Source organism: Telopea speciosissima, chromosome 6, assembly GCF_018873765.1.
Source record: "Telopea speciosissima isolate NSW1024214 ecotype Mountain lineage chromosome 6, Tspe_v1, whole genome shotgun sequence".
Lineage (NCBI taxonomy): Eukaryota > Viridiplantae > Streptophyta > Magnoliopsida > Proteales > Proteaceae > Telopea > Telopea speciosissima.
Genome location: NC_057921.1, coordinates 228,723 through 246,063, shown reverse-complemented (window position 1 = coordinate 246,063; position 17,341 = coordinate 228,723). Strand labels below are relative to the sequence as shown.

General features: G+C 44.6%; 1 protein-coding gene across 1 annotated transcript in view; it reads right to left on the bottom strand.

Annotated features, from left to right (window-relative positions):
- Positions 1-797: 797 nt before the first annotated feature.
- The window catches only part of LOC122664227, a 186,459-nt gene continuing 169,915 nt past the window's right edge, over positions 798-17,341 (bottom strand). The window contains exon 28 of the mRNA XM_043859956.1: positions 798-1,320. Coding sequence (XP_043715891.1) covers positions 867-1,320 — 454 coding nt within the window. The 3' untranslated portion in view covers positions 798-866. The remainder of the gene's footprint in view (positions 1,321-17,341) is intronic.

Below are 17,341 nucleotides of genomic sequence, written 5' to 3'. Positions count from 1 at the left end.
CTTCTTACCACTGGTACAGTCCACAGGTTACATTGTAGTACTCCGAATTTCTTGTATGTTCAGTTGTCTCATTTGAGTTATCCGGATTTATAGTTTTCTCTCTAGTTTGTCCTTGAGCAATTTGCAGTGGGAAGTCCTACCAGACGTTACCACACCTAGTGGAAACTGGTGGGTACTCATAAATTTGATAGAACTAGGTGCCCAGTCGTTTAACTAATCTGCCTGCAAAGACTCGAGAAGCTGGCAAGCCAGTGGGGACTTTAGATATGTCTAATTTCTAGAGTCATTTCGTTGTTGACGCCCATAACTTGTTCGTCAAAACGCAACATAGGGAATGTTGTTTGATTTTAGGTTTCAGAAGGGCTGGATGTCTGGCAGTAAGAGTGTCCGGTTGTTTTAGGGAGATGCAGCATGAAGGAGTGATCTATATGCGTGTGGGAGGGCTGAGCATATAGATTGCTTGGTTTATACATATATAAAACAAATGGCAAATAAGCAGTACAAAATATTACAATGACAATATTTTACATCTTAGAAACAAACACTGGAAATTTTTTTAACATTTACTACATCGAAACAAACGGAGCCTACATAGAAAAAAATAATTTACATGGGCTATTGAAAAGAAAAGATGAAAGGAAAAAGGAAAGGTTAGGTATCTTACAACAGACAAAACTTTAAGTTTTTTACATGTTTTACTGGTACCAAGATTGATCATATTCATCCAAATTTCCGTCTTGAGCCAAACCCCTAATTACTTTGCATGCTGCAGATGCATTCATAGACTTTTTGTTCTCTGTCCGGCATTTCTCCTCACAAAACATTCAATTAGGTCAGAAAATCTGCTCAGATTTGCTAACTATGATTTACAGATGCTTCCTCTCCCATTTCCCTTCACGTCTGCCATCTCGCTCTCTTCGCTCAACAATCTGCCTTGATTTACTACCTCGAGACCCATGCCTTTGGGAAGAACTATACCCGCCAGTCTGTCCATCGAAGGCCGATGCTAAGTCTGATTCACCAACACTACCTGTATCACCTGAGTCCTTACTTCCATCGAAGTTATCATCATAATTGTTGCCACGCTCATCCTGACGGTCTCTTGACTGTAGAATTGTTGGCAGCTGACCAGAAAATTGGCGAGACCCAGCCAGAACAACAGTTGGCATAGATGAAGCCATTCCAGTTGTCATACTTGAACTCATGTTGGAAGTTGCAGGCTGCATAGCACCACCCTCGCGGCCACTGCTCCCTGGCCTTAAGCTGCCTTCATTCCCTGATCTACCATTTTCTCTTTCACGGTACCTTTCCCTAGGCCGACTGCATATGGAAACACCAAAGGGAAGCTATTAGTAAGATTCAACTTCTGTAACATTATATTAATCCATATATAGTTCAACACAAGAACAAAAAATTATTTTTCCAGACAAACATGCTTGTCTTACCTACCCTTTTTTCCACAACGAAAGTGAAATTAGTTTTCTAGGGATCATTTTAGTTGGAAGTGAGTGAAAATATCGAGTGAGGTAGATTAAAATTTTTATTCCAATTTATGTCAACTTTACTTCCTTCCAAATAGCCCATATAAAAGTTCGCTGATTAATTTTCCAGCACTCCATAAAGGAAATTTTCCTTTCACTTCCCTCAACTTTTAAACAAACAGGGCCTAGATGAAAAAACAGTAGAAATCTATCTCCTGAAACAAACTTTTTGATGATACATACATTCAACAATTTCTATGAACATATGGTGGATGCACATTGCTTTGAATTGCTAAAGCCTTAAAAATACTATCAAGAATATCCATGAATTTTATGAAACCACATGGCCTGCTGATGCTGTGAACAATGCCAAATCACTCAGTTATCAATCCGATGAGCCATGGTCCAAGAATAGTACTTGATAGTGTGTCCGCATGTTTGTCATGTGTGAAAATATGTTGTAACATGTTAGGGATGAGCCAGAGATGTCGATTACCATGACCAGTACACATGTTTAGAGTGACTTTTCTTCTACTTCATCTTCTTTACATGGAGAAGACTACCTGTTAAAAGATCCCTGCCCTTTTAATATTACACTTGTTTCTGACTATACAACAACAACAACAAACTCAGCCTTATCCCAACTTAATGGGGTAGGCTACATGGATCCAAACAAAACAAAGTGGAAAAAACTGCGGCCTCAACAGTGAAGGGCATGAAGAGATGGGGGAAGGAGGGAAGAGAAATTAGATGAGAGAAGGCAAACGGAAAATGATAAATGAAAGATGGCAAACGCAAAGAAAAGTGAAAGATAGAAGTAAGAGGAATGAGGCACAATCCAGCAAGTTAGGAGAAGCTCAGCTAAATGGAATCTGGTACATGGATCCTTGCCATCCAATAGGCTCCATCCGAGGTCATACTTGGAACAAGAGCTAGACAATGCATGTCCTTCCTTACAACTTCTCCTATGGTCATCTTAGGCCTGCCCCTACCTCTTTTAACTCCTTCAATGGTGATCATATCACTCCTACTCATCGGGGCATCTCTAAGCTTCCGTAGAAACCATACCACGTCAAACGACTCTCACGAAGCTTGCCATTGATCGGAGCAACTCCCAAGTCAGCTCTAATACGCTCATTCCTTACTTTATCTTTCCTAGTTCTTCCGCACATCCATCTTAACATCTTCATTTCTGCTACACATAGCTTCTTAATATGACACTTCTTAACTGCCCCATACATCATAGCTGGTCGTACAACAGTCTTGTGGAACTTTCCATTAAGCTTTAAAGGGATATGTCGGTCACACAATACTCCGGACGCACCTCTCCACTTCAATCATACCACTTCGATTCTATGTGAGACATCATCCTTTATGTCACCTTCCTTATTTATGACTGACTGCAAATATCTAAAATAGTCTCTTTGCGATGTCTACCTTTCCCCAATTTGCACCATGTTAGTATCCATCATAGCATGGCTGAAATTACACGTCATATACTCCGCCTCCATTTTACTAATCTTAAAGCCGTAACCAGAGGCGATAACTGTACCCCAACTGAATCGTGGAGCCACGTCAGCACATCCCGACGATCACATGATATGTTAAGTCAGCCGAATCAGGCCGTTATCCAACAACGGAATCGTATCATACTCAAATAAGGATTCTTACCAAGTGAAGAGTCCCTTCTGAAAATGACTCCGCCTAATAAACTCCTACTAAAAATAGGGCTCTTACCTTACGAGGACTCTTCTCCGCCGCCCTATCATTGCTCTATAAATACTCAGGTATGGAGCTCAAACGCTCATCTCACTTTTTATGATATTGAACTGCAGCTAAAATGGAGACCTGACTTAGGCATCGGAGAGTCCTCAGCCGGAGCCACACCGGCTCTCCTTTGCTCACTCGGTTTTTTGCAGGTTCATTCCAGGTGAACTAGACTGGAGGTTTCCTGACGCAACAGATTTGGCGCCGTCTATGGGAACGACTTCAGCCTAACATCGTCGTTTCTACCAAAAGCAAGAACAATGGTAAACACGAGATCCATGTCGGCTCATCATAGCGTTGCATCTCACGGGGAAGAGGCTCAGCAGAACAGAGGTGCGAGAAATTCCCCTCCTCCGGAGACTTCTTGCCAAGGAGCCGCCAGATAACCTCTCCGTGGAGTTCGACTAGGTGTCGACGCGGCAAACATAGTTCTACCCGTGAGCGGAGGCGACGAAAGAAATGCCGTGCCAGAGGGTCAGCCGTAGAATGATTTGATCGGCGCAGGAGTGAACTTGCCACTGCCACCACCGTTACCAGAGAGCCTTGATTTGGAAACCCCGGCTAGCAATCGACAGGTCCAAAATATTCGGTTGCAAGTACTCCGCACCAACGAGATGCTCCAAAACCTAATGGCTTAGATGGCCCGAGGAGGGAACTTAGGCCAACTCCCGAACGTGCCATTACCGGCACCAGTGGGTGAAATGCCGCGGTAAGCAGTTAACCAAACGAGAAGAAGTGAGTCGTGTTGCGTCATCAAGACCCTGCCCTCAGAATTCTCCCTGCCGGTCAGAGCAATGGCCGACCATCAGGGATGAGTCTGTCGATCCGAGCCTGGGAGAGGAGTGCAAGCTCTGCCACAACTGGAGCAGTCCATGGTCAGAAGATTGGTCTTTTCCAGATGGCTCGACCGACCAGAGCAGCTGAAGGGCCAATAGGGCCACCACGACAACCCTCATTGCAAGACAGAAGGAAAAGGACAAAATAGAGGATGGGTAGACAAGGTTGTGATCCTTGGCTCAATCCATGACCCAAAACTACGGGATATAAAAAGATCCATGAGAAGATCCCCTCTCCGAGAAGAGTCTCGCCATAAACCCCCACGCCGAAGTTTGACACGTCGGGAGGGTAACCAACAGAGTCCTCGGAAGGTAAGCACTAGAGAGAACGACCGAGTCGAGCAGAACGGCTAAGCTGATCGTGGGGCCAAGCATAATGGCCGAATCCAGCTTGACGAGTGTAATGGTTGACCCCAGGAGATAGTAATGGAACGACGGCTGTGAGAGCTCGATGAGAAGCTTGAAGGCTTGAAGAAACAGACGACCGGTGATATATACTCTCTACTGGGTCAGCACCCATACCCGGCCGAGATCATGAACGCGCCTCTCCATTAGGATTCAAGCCTCCTCTTTTTAACAGGTACGATGGGACTACCGATCCTATTGACCACAATCCACATCAACTACTTTAACTCCATGATGACCATGTACGGAGGGTCAGAGATAGTCTCTTGCTGAGCGTTCCCTGCATTGCTCAAAGAGGCGGCTATTTCCTGGTTCTTGTGGTTGAAGCCGAATTCTATCACTAGATTCTCAGAGCTCTACAAGGCCTTTGTTACTCGCTTTCAGAGCAGTATGAAGCATAAGAAGACCACAGTCAACCTCCTAAGCATGAAGCAGAAACCGGATGAGTCCATCCGAGCATTCGTTAGCCGATTCAATAAGGAGTCCCTAGACATAAAGTACTTGGACGAGGCTTAACAACTCATACAACAATGAGCAATACCCTCACAGACATGGAGCTCATCAAGGATCTGGCTCGGAAGCCGACCTATAGCATGGCCGAGCTGCTAGAAAGGTGCAACGAGTTCGCTAACATGGCCGAAGTGCTGGATGCTTGGAAAGGAAGTGAAGAGAAGGGTGAAAAGAAGAGGTCGGCAACAGACGACCATAAAGACAACAAGTGCCCGAATAGTGACCGCCGACTAGAGATTCTGATGCAGATCCAAGATTGGGGGTACCTTCATTGATCCTGATTGATGTAAGCCGGATCATCGCGCAACCCAAACAAATACTGCGAATTCCACAAGGATATCAGTCATGACACCGAAGACTGTTTTCAGTTGAAGAGGGAGATCGAAGAGCTGATAAAGGCATGATAACTGAATCGATACGTAGAGGGAGGTCAGGATGATCGGGATGGTAGAAAAAACAAAGGAACCTATCGCTTGAAGACTCCGAGGGCATGAAGATACCCCGACCCTGGAACTTCGAGAGCTTCAAGAAATTCTACTAATAGAAGTTGTAAGCCTCGAGAAAAGGCAGGGCGGATCTTATTTCATTAAAATTCTGAAGTTTGTTAACATCAATAAAGAGAAGTTTTCGTTCAAGCTCCCTATCTACTCAGGTATGGAGCTCAAACGCTCCTCACTTTTTACGATATTGAACTACTGCTAAAATGGAAACCTAACTCAGGTATCGGAGAGTCCCCGGCCGAAGCCACACTGGCTCTCCTTTGCTCACTCAATTTTTTGCAGGTTCATCCCAGGTGAACTAGACCGGAGATTTCCTGATGCAACACCAGCAACAATCCTCTAAGCCACAAAAGTTCACAGATTCCTTGTGCCATCGCACAGAACTCTGGTTCAACACTGGACCTTGCCACAATATTCTGCTTCTTCCTACGCCATGTGACAAGGTTTCCACCCACAAAAGAACAATAGCCAGAAATAGACTTCCTGTCAGTAGAGCTAGCCCAATCGGCATCAATATAAGCTTCAACCCTTAGATGACCATTGGGAGATAAAAGAATTCCTTTTCCTGGAGCAGATTTCAAATATCGCAAGATGCAAGGACTGCCTCCATATGAGAGGAATAAGGTTCATGTATAAACTGGCTTACTAAACTTACAGTAATGGCTATGTCTGGTTGTATATGAAAGAGGTAGATCAGTTTGCCCACCAATCGCTGATAACGACCTTTGTCAACAGGTTCACCTTCTTTCTCCTCAAGTCTTATAGTAGCTTCCATGGGAGTATTTGAAGGATGACACCCTAGCAGCCCAGTCTCAGATAATAGATCTAGGATATATTTTCTTTGAGAAAGAAAGGTGCCCTTTGAAGACCGAGCAACCTCTATCCCTAGAAAATATTTTAGAGTTCCTAAACCCTTTATTTCAAACTCACGGCCAAAGCTTCAATTTGTTGATCTCATCACCATCATTTCCGGTCACAACAATGTCATCAACATAGACTATGAGGACAGTGACCTTATCACCAACTCGTTTGATGAACAAGGTATGATCAACATTACTTTGCTTGTATCCCACAGAAACCATAGCCTTATGAAAGCTATCGAACTGAGCTCTAGGTTACTACTTCAACCCGTAGAGAGCACGCTTCAATTTACACACCCTGCCTTTGGTAGTATTACCCGAAAAACCTGGAGGAATGTCCACATATACCTCTTCCTCCAGTTCTCCATGGAGGAAGGCATTCTTCACAACACAGGATAACACCACTTTTACAGTGTTGAGCTTTGCTACTGGTGCAAAGGTCTCCTGGTAGTCTACTTCATATGTCTGAGTAAAGCCCTCTGTAACCAAACGTGCCTTGTAGCGATCCACTGTTCCATCTGCCTTCTGTTTGACCACAAACATCCATTTACATCCCACTGCTTTTTTTCCTGGAGGAAGAGCCACAAGATCCCACGTATTATTTTTTCAATACTCTCATTTCTTCCAACATTGCTGCCTTCCACTTTCCATCTGTAGATGCTTCCTGCCAATTTTTAGGAATAGAAACAGAAGAAAGAGAGGATACAAATGCACGAAAAGGAGGAGTAAGAGAATTATAAGAAACAAAACGAGACATGGGATGCTGAGTGCAAGTCCTAGTACCTTTGCGATGAGCAATAGGTGGGTCGGCAGCGCAAGGCTTACTAGGAGAAGAAGGATCTGGATCCTGAACTGGCAACTGGATAGGTATTGGTGCTACAGTGGATTAGAGCTGCCATTTGCTAGAACATCTCTTTTTATAAGTGAGAATGTTGGAATTGTCAATGGCCTTCTGAAATTTACTAATGGTTCTCTCTATTGGAGTCAACTCCCCCTGAATAGGAACATCACCACCACTTGTTTCCATGATCTTCCCCTGTAAAGGATTCCCTTTGGGTGAAGGGGCAGCAGTCAAAAGAGGTTGGGCAGCAGCCATAGGAGGCTGGTCATCAGTCAGAGGAGGTTGGGCAGCAACCATAGGAGATAAAAAAGGGGGAGAACCTTAGGAGAAGGAACCACATCTTCACTAGAACTCTCCCCCTGAAGAGGTGGGGAAGAATAATAGGAAAGGTTTTCATGAAAAATGACATCCATACTGACCATAGTACGACGAGGAGGAGGATGGTAACACATATAACTTTTCTAGGTAGGAGAATAACCCAAAAAAATGCATAGTAACCCAGGGGGTTAAAGTTTGCTAGGAGATTTGGTATCCCTAGCATAACATACACAGCCAAACACTTTTGGATGTAACCACAAATGAGATAAGCTGCAGTTAGGACAGCATCACCCGAATATTGGGATGGAACATGTTGAGCAAACATCAATGCTCTTGCCACTTCCAACAAGTGGTGGTTCTTTCTTTTAGCCACACCATTTTAGGCAGGGGTATCGACACAACTAGTCTGGTGTATAATCCCATGATCCGCAAAGTATTTTTGAAATTGAGATTCCTTATACTCAGTTCCATTGTCACTTCTTAAAATTTTGAGAGTAGCTTGGAACTGAGTTTGGATCATTTTATGAAAATGCTGAAAACATGCAAAAACCTGATTTTTTGTGTGCATAAGATATACCCATGTGTTTCTAGAATGACAGTCAATAAAGGAGACAAACCAACGGTAGCCAAAAAGAGAAGTTTTACGACTAAGACCCCAAACATCAGAATGCACCAAATTAAAAAAAAAACTCCTTTTATTTGATAGAGAATAAGTTGAACGTGTTTGTTTCGTTAGAACATAAGCCTCACAAAAAAAAATCCTCATTATTACATTTGGTGACCAAAGTAGGAAATAACTGGGCTAAAATTTCAAATGGAGGGTGACCTAATCTAGAGTGTCATTGGTAAAGTTCAGAAGAGACCAAGGAGTTCTGGTGTAGTGGAGAAGGTAATGTTGGTGGAGAGAAACGACCATCATCAAGCAGGTACAGTCCACCGTGCACTTTACCCAATCCAATCGTCTTCCCAGATGCTAGATCCTGAAAAACACAAAGGGAAGGAAAAAATGTTACTTTGCAGTTAAAATCACGAGTACTACTACTAATGGAAAGGTTAGTAGTAAAATTAGGAATGTGCAAAACAGAAGACAAAGGAAGGGAAGAAGTGTAGTTGAGATTCCTTTTCCAGATATGGATGAAAGGGAATCATCAGCTACTTTGACCTTGTCTTTCCCAGAAGTGGGAAAATATCGATGGAATAGGCTAGAGGACTGGTCATGTGATCTGTAGCTCCAGAATCTATGATCCAAGGATGGGAAGCTACAGAAGCACAGTGACCACCAAATGGAATACTTGACTGGGCAAAGTTTGACCTTGAAGGAGCAGAAGAGGTGGTAGTAGCTGATGTAGTAGAGGTAGCAGCAGCGGAAGACCTTAACAAACGTAGGAATGCTTGTAGGTCATCCTGGGATAGACCAGTGTCAGTAGCCGGGGCTGTAGTAACAGACCCAGAGTGGTTTGCCTTATTTTTTGTCTTCTTCTTGGCAGCCCGTTTGGGCTCAAAGTCAGCTGGTTTCCCGTGAAGCTTCCACCATTTCTCTTTGGTGTGGTAAGGCTTGTGACAATGCTCACAAGTAACAGTCTCTGTAGTGGAATCACCAAGAGAAACATGTCCAACAGGTGTAGGAGTAGCCTGGGCAGCAGTCTGTAGGGCTGTTCTGTTAGTAACAGGAGGGTGGAACATAGCAGCCCGACGGTTCTCTTCATGTAGGGAGAGAAGCCTTAAAAAAAACACTGGATGGAGCTAAAACTTGGCTTGAGTGTGGTTCTAGAAGAGCCTGAGCACTCCAAATATCAGCCCCAAAAGAGATCAGCAGCTCTTAGATCGATATTTGTCAGGGTTTTGAGAAAACCCTGTTTTTGGAGAAGAAATCGATCTAAAGAGGTCTTCAAAAAATGTTGGAGATAGGAACTTATCCCAAAACGTACTGCTGCAGTTCTTGATCTTCAATAAGGGAGATTGGTTCCTTGTAGTTGAGATGGAATGAATCCAAAAAGTTTGAAGCTTCAAATATCGCAGCCAGGGTGCTGGATTCTATCAAGCAGAATTATTTAGCATTGAAGGAGGTAATGAAGGACAGCAGCTGGATCTATTGATCACCTCATCAGTGCTGCCCTATTGGAGAATAGAAAGCAAAAGAAGAAAAGAGAAAAGAGGAGAGGAGATCGAGAGAGAGAAGAGAAAGAAGAAGCTGAAAATCGGAGGAAATACCCTAATTTGAAACCTGCTCTAATACCATGTTAACAGATTCAGAATTAGAATAAGGCTTGGATGGCCTAAGGTAGACCCCAAGCAATGTATTTATAATAAAGTGTCAAAATTCCAAGGACATATTTGCCCCTATTATAGCCGACATGGCTGTAAACATAATATAAAGAAGAAAATGTCCAGAGTTCCCCCACGCTATTCTGGCCCATACAATCCAACAATAATCCTATTAAACAGATTGGTTAACCAATATACCCTACAACCTCCTATGGTTTTACACACTTGTCTCTGACTACAGTCTCAAATTGCAATCAGTATCACAATGAGAGCCACTGACTCAGATCTAGAAACTTCAGCCAGTTGTCCACATTTAAGGTGCATCATGGCCGAGAATTCCATCAAGATCAGATAACGATAGTTCATTACAACATTTTGAGGATCCCAACTAAATGAAGTTGGCTATGTGGATCCTCTGTCGCCAATCTACTCTATTCAAAGCCATACCTGCCAGGCCCAATTGATCTGTTCCATAATCCCGACTGTTGATCGCTAGAAAACAATTGAGTGATGAACAGATTATCCACTTTTTTTTTTTGGGTGAATAAAAAAATTATATTACCAAAAGAAAGAAGAGAACAAAGAGCCCCGAAGGGAAAACCACCTGCCAGAAAAGGCTAAGGGGCAGAAGGAGCAAAAGAAACACTTGAGAGACCCCAGGAATCAACAATAAGCCTGTTTCCTGGGGAGTCTGTACAAAAGGAGGGAGGAGCTACCGCTAGCTTTGCATTGATTTCAAAGGAGATGGAATCCCAAATCATACGATAAGTTCGAGATTTGGAGGTCCATTTCCTAATATTTCGCTCCATCCAAATATGATTAATGGCTGCACAAAAAGCCAACTTGCCCACGGAGTCACAAATGGAAGAGCCTGCGAAAGTCATGTCGATCCAAATCCACTCTCTAGCAAAGGGGAGAATTCTTCTTCGAGTTGGCCAGCATTTGTTGAGGACTCCTTTCCATATTGCAGAAGCTACAGGGCAGTCAAAGAAAAGATGATTGAGGTCTTCATCACTATTCCAGCAAAGGCAGCAAGCAGAAGGGGTAGAGATGTGCCGACTGCGAAGAAAATCTTGCGTGGGCAGGCAATTGGTGAAGACTCGCCAGGCTGTGAAGCAGTGCCTAGGAATGTGATGCTTGAACCAGAGGAGCTTCCTCCAAGGAACCTTGGGTCCGTTTAGACGGATGAGATTCCAAGCTACTTTGGAGGAGAAGGAGCTGCCATTAGACCAAGTAACCAGGTCTCCTCTAGCCATCGGCCTTCTAGCAATGGAGCAAAGATCTGTCCAAATATGATCTAGAGGAGAGGGGGAGGGGGGGGGGGGGGGGAGGAGCCCAGCCGTTGTGATCCATGATTTCAGCAACCAGAGAGAGCCTATAAAAGCCGGAGGCATAAATAGCTCGGGAAGAAACCAAGGGCGGTAGAATTCCTTTAGGATGCCAGTGATCCAGCCAGAGATAGGTGGAGAGCCCATCCCTTATCTGAGTGCGAATAGCCTGAAGAGCACTATGCCTGTGATCAAGGATATTGCGCCACACCCAGGAGGCATCCGGAGAGGCAGAGACAGTCCAAAGAGAATCATTTCGGAGAAGACCTGAATACACCCAATCGACCCATATGCTTTTCTTCTTTGAGGCTATCTTCCAGATAAGCTTGGTAATACTTGCAGAGTTCACATCTTTGATTCTCCTAATGCCTAGCCCACCTTCCTCCTTAGGGCGGCAGACAACAACCCAACTGAGAAGGTGAAGAAATCTAGGGGTATCATTTCCCTTCCAGAGGAACGAGGCTAAGAGAGATTCCAGAGATTTGATAGTAGATTGGGGCAAAGCATAGACACCAGACCAATAAATGTACGAAGCCTCCAAGATTGATCTTATAAGCACTAATCTGCCAGCGTAGGAGAGGAGCTTGCCTTTCCACAATTGAAGCCTTTTCCTGATAAGGTCCAACATTGGAGTGCAGTGATGGGCAGAGAGTCTTGCAGGGATCAAGGGAAGACCCAGATACTTGACAGGAAGCTTGCCCTCAAGAAAGCCAGACTTAGCAAGGAAAGCCCTTTTGTCATGCTCAGAGACTCCAGTAAAGAACAGCAAAGACTTGGAGTGATTGATGCGAAGACCTGAGAGCTCTCTGAAGAGCTGGAGGCAAGACATAATAGAATCAAGCGAGCCCAAAGCAGCCTTGGAGAAGATCATCAAATCATCAGCAAAAGCTAAGTGAGTAAGCTTGAGAGCTTTACACTTGGGCATGGGAGAGATGAGGTGCTGATCAGTACAAATCTGGATTGTCCTGGAGAGAAGTTCCAAAGCCAAAGTGAATAAGTAGGGAGAGAGGGGGCACCCTTGCCGAATCCCCACCTTAGCTCCAAAATAGCCAGCCGGGCTGCCATTGACCAAAACAGAGAACTTAGTAGAGGAGATGCAGCAGCTAATCCAGTTAACAAAGGGCATAGGAAATCCCATCTTGCTCATGACTTGGACTATGAAATCCCATCTCAGCGAATCAAAAGCCTCGTGGATATCAATCTTGAGAAGAATAGCAGGGGCATGGCTTTTCCTTTCAAAACCTCTAACTATTTCATTGCAGAGAAGAATATTATTAGAAATGTTTCTCCCTGAAATAAAAGCTGATTGATTGTTGCTAACCACCATGTCAACTACACTCTTAAGCCTTCTAGCCAGGATCTTTGCAATGAATTTGTAAAGGAGGTTGCAAAGGGCAATGGGTCTAAAATCATTTATAGTAGAAGCTCCCTCCTTTTTGGGGATGAGACAAAGGAAAGTATGGTTCACACCTTTGATCTGACTGGGGTTGAGGAAGAAGCTTTCAATGGCAGTGATGAGATCCTGCTTGATGATGTCCCAAGTGGCTAAGAAAAATCCAATGCTAAATCCATCAGGCCCTAGAGCACCATTCACCTTTAGGGAATGAATAGCAGCCACTATCTCTTCTTCTTTAGGAATGGAGCACAAAAAGTCACGAAGATCAGGAGAGATGAACTTGTTGAGCAGAGAATTTGGAAGGCTGCCAGCAGGTTCTTGAGGACACCCAAAGATAGAAACAAAATGCTGAACAGCCAAATCTTTGATATCCTTCACAGTGTTAGCCATAGACCCATCCGGGCGAGAGAGCTGAGCAATGGAGTTAGCATTCACTCTAGCTTTCACAGAGCGATGGAAATAGGCTGAGTTGGAATCACCTAGCTCCAACCATTTGATTCTGGACTTTTGCTTAAGAAAGCTTTCTTCACGAGCTAAGATGGAAGAGAGCTCCAAAGAAACAGCCTTCTCTTCCTCAACCAGCAGGTCATTTAGAATATCAGATTGGAGCCGAACTTGAATGGAAGCTAGCCTATCTTTGCACTCTGTAGCCTGAATAGAAATATTACCAAATGTGCTGATGCTCCAGTCCTTAAGAGCTGCTTGACGTTCTTGAGCTTTCTTGAGACAGCAATGAGAGGGGAGGAGAAGGCATGAACCGGCTTGCTCCAGGCTTCTTTGATAAGGGGCAAAAAGGTAGGGTGAGAGGTCCACATGTCAAAAAACTTGAAAGGTTTGGGGCCAAAGGAGAAGGAGGGCTGAATGGAGAGGGAGATGGGGGAGTGATCAGATATGTCCGGGTTGTCAAAGATGGCCTGAGAAGAAGGGAAACTTGCTAACCATTGTTCATTAACCAGCACTCGGTCAAGTTTGCAGGCAATCCTGCTATCACCAGCTCTCTTGTTGCTCCAGGTTAAGGGAAAGCCAGACCATCTGAGATCTTTAACACTAATGGCTTCAAGGCAGTCATTGAAGGCTGCCATAGCTTCCAGGTCCACAGAATCACCACCCTGCTTTTCAGAGCTATATCTGATAACATTAAAATCTCCTGCAATGCCCCACGGCCCAGAAGCAGCACTGGTTGCAAGAGACACGACGTCAGCCCATAAAGAGGTACGCTGAAAGGGACAGTGGGAGGCATAAACAACAGTGAAAAAACAAGAGAAATGGCCCAAGCAGCCAGCAATAGAAAGGTGAATGAATTGGGAGGAAGCAGATAAGGAGGTGATGGTGAGCAATTTAGGATCCCATAAAACCCAGATACGGCCATTTGGGTGGTGAGAGTAATTGGAAAGAAAGGCCCAGCCAGGAGCGATGGAACTGAGAATTTTAGAGGAGTTTGGCTCTTTAATATGAGTTTCCAGCAGACAACAAAACCCAGAATGAGAGTCCTTAATGCGAGAGCGAACAACAACTTGCTTCGAGGCAGCGTTCAGGCCTCGAGAGTTCCAAATGAGGCCCTGCATCATTTGAGGGAGGAGGGCAGGGGCAACAAAGGCCCATCCAGGCGAGCCAAGACAGATCTGGATCTAGTGATGCTGTGGTGTCGACGGCTATAGGAGCTCCCCAGGGGAGAGATAGCCAAGGATGAAGAGCCAGTACTAGTTTTGGTGGAGACCCGAATGGAAGCAGGAAGACAAGTTCCGAGCGAAGGAGACAAAGTGACGGGTGGGTTAAGCTGAGCGTCTAAAAGCGGGTTGGTGGAAGTGGAGATTCCCGACCCAGAAGTGGGTATGGGTAGAGAGGCTGAAGGGATTGGAGAGAAGGGTTGGGACTCAAGGGTAGAAGGGTCAGAACAAGGGCATACCAGCTGATTAGGCAACGAGGGGCTCACTGAGAGGCTGACTGGGCATCAAGGGTCCCACCAAAGATGCATTACCAGGATCAACGCTGACCAGGGGGTTAAGAGAGACCCCAGTACTTGATTTAGACATCATAGCACCACCGGCAGAAGACAAAGAGGAAGTTTGCAGAGGGGACGACAACGCCAAAGAGTTGGGAACAGCGTCCAGGATTCCAGAGCCAAGAATGGAAGGAACTTCCGAATCTTTTTCAGACATACGAGACCGGCTCCTGGGGCAAACATCGAACTGGATAGTCTCGGGGCAAGTGAGCAGGTCTTCGTCATCAGAAGGCGCCAAAAGTCTGAAACGGTTCTGATTGTCGTTCCAGGGTTGCAGAGAGGGCTGCGACAGGGACTGAGTGGGAGCAGCAGGAGCCTGAACCATCCAAGTCTTTTTCCGACGCCGGAGACGAGTTCTCGCTCTACCGCTGGACGGCGATCTGGTTGCAGGCTTTTCAGAGCCCCCCACCCCAGCTTGTCGTGGCGGAGCAGCATCGGAAGAAGTTTGATCAACAAGGTTATCCCCTGGCTTGGCTTGCAAGGAGCAGAGGTACGAATCATGGCCAAAGACCTTACAAACCAAGCACTGAGGGGGTTTCCAGTCATAATGCACTTCTTGCTCAAAAAAATGCCCATCCCCTTCATTCACTTTGAAAAAGGAAGGCAGAGCTTCAGCAGCAGACACCTCGACACAGAGTCTCACGAAGGCAAGACGATCCTTGCGCCTGGTTCTCACATTAGTGAACAGGGGCTTTCCAAGAACTGAACCAATGGTACTTAGTCCGTCAGTGCACCAGAAGTGCAGAGGCAACCCAGGGAGGGAGACCCATAGGGGAATGATGGAGGGATCCACCCGCCGAAGCTGAAGGTGACGATGCCACTGTCGCAGGAAAACAGGCTTTTTCCCCACAAGCCAAGGTCCCCCTTCCAGAGCATGATTTTTGTCAAGAGAAGAGAACTTGAAGATAAAGAATCCGTTGTCCAGCAAGAAAGTCTCTAAAGATCCCTGGGGACGCCACTGTTTAGAGAGAGAATTCTTCACCAGAAAGAAAGGGGGGCGAGTGCCAAGGAAGTTTCCCACAATACAGTTTTCCCAAAGTTGAGCTTCAGTATCCAAGAGGCCAGCAGGACAAGAGGCTTCTTTGGCTGAGCCCACGATAGTGGGGGGGACGAAGTGCAGCGGGAGACCATCAGACGAAGAGGCAGAGGCAGAGCCTTCTCCAAAAAAAGAGTTCCAAGGGGCCGAGGGGTGGGGGGGGCTGGCGGGAGGAGAAACAGGATTTTCAGGGTGAGGCGATGGGGAAGGAGACATCATTCCATACAGCAGGAAACAAAAGGAAAGCAGAAGGGAAGGAGTCAGATCAGACCCGCCGGAGCTGGCAGGGGGGAGCCATCGCTGTAGCTCCAGTTATCTGTCCATCGTATTCTAATATTTATCGGTTTCCACACCCTTACCAGGCCTTATTCCTGGTTGATGATACTTACTGCTTGATTTCTCAAAATTAATTGACTTCGAATGTTACAAATTCATGGGTGAGGGTGAGGCAGAAATCTAGATTATCCACTTTGAATGGTCTCTGATCATTCCGACTGTCCAAATTGGATGATCCAAATAATAGACTTAAGGAGCTTGCATATGGAACATCTGGGAATTGTAAAAGTAAAGCATAACATCACCAAATTCAGAAATAGGTTTCAAGTTTGTAAAATTCCTATATCCCTTTGGGTAGGCTGTAGAAAGTTAGGCAATCCCCCTCCCCAAAAAAAAAGGAAAAAAGAAAAAAAAAGAATATTAAAAACAATTGTTCAGGACCATCTTGATGCAGGGACAACATATAGGCCAAGAAAACAAGGATTTAGTCATTGTTAAGAACCTTGGGGTTTTGAACTGCAGCACAGATAGCAAGACAAGAAAAAACCCTAAAGGAAAAGAAGGGAAACATCCCAACTAAATAATAAATTATTACTTTTGAGATTGTATCTATAGAGGCCCTCTAGCCCTCTTCAGACCTACAACTATCTTAAAAGACTAAAATAACCCTTCTAAATATCTTACACTAATTAAACATTCAAAATTAGAACTTCCACGAGGACCTTGACAAACTGATATACCTTGAGTAAATTGGTCATAACTTTCCTATTACAATTTGGAATTGCAAGATCTTGGTCCCATTGGATAGGTAACTTTGTGACCTTTTAAACATCACTAAAATCATGCAGAAAGGCATGTTTTCACCATTCAAAAATCACCTTAAAAAATGATGTTACAACTTGAAAGGGCAGAACCTTAGGTTTAGGGTTTATGACGGTCAGATGAGGGAACAACTTGGATCGAGTTTTCCTTATGGTGAGAAGAGAGTTTAATCCAAAAAAGGAGGGATTTTGATGGCTGGTTTGGTCTGGGCAGATTTAGGTATTGGGAAAATTGAAAACAAAAGGGGGAATCTTAGGGTTTGGACTGTGAGAGGATTAGAAGAAGAATTATAGGGATGGGATGATTCAAACTTACTGCTGTTGCAGAGAATCCTTGGCAGCAACTTGTTTGAATGGAGAAACTTGAATAAAAACTGAATCTTGCACGAAGAACACCAAAAGAAAGCTTCAAAATAACCACCTAGGATTCACACCGCACCAACGAACCACCCGGGTTTCCCATTGCAAGGTGTCAATCGGATCAAACACCTATCTCACCTGCCTTGATCAAACACAAGACAAAAATCTTCAATGGAGAAGAAGAGCAGCAAAAGCTTTTCATTAATATCAAAATTCGCATTCCATACTTGCTCCCATTACAACCTTGTACAAAAGACTCAAAAATAGACTCCTACACTAAAAAAGAGAGGCCTAACCCAATCCTTAACCTATTAGGAAACCTAAACTGACTAGAAAAGT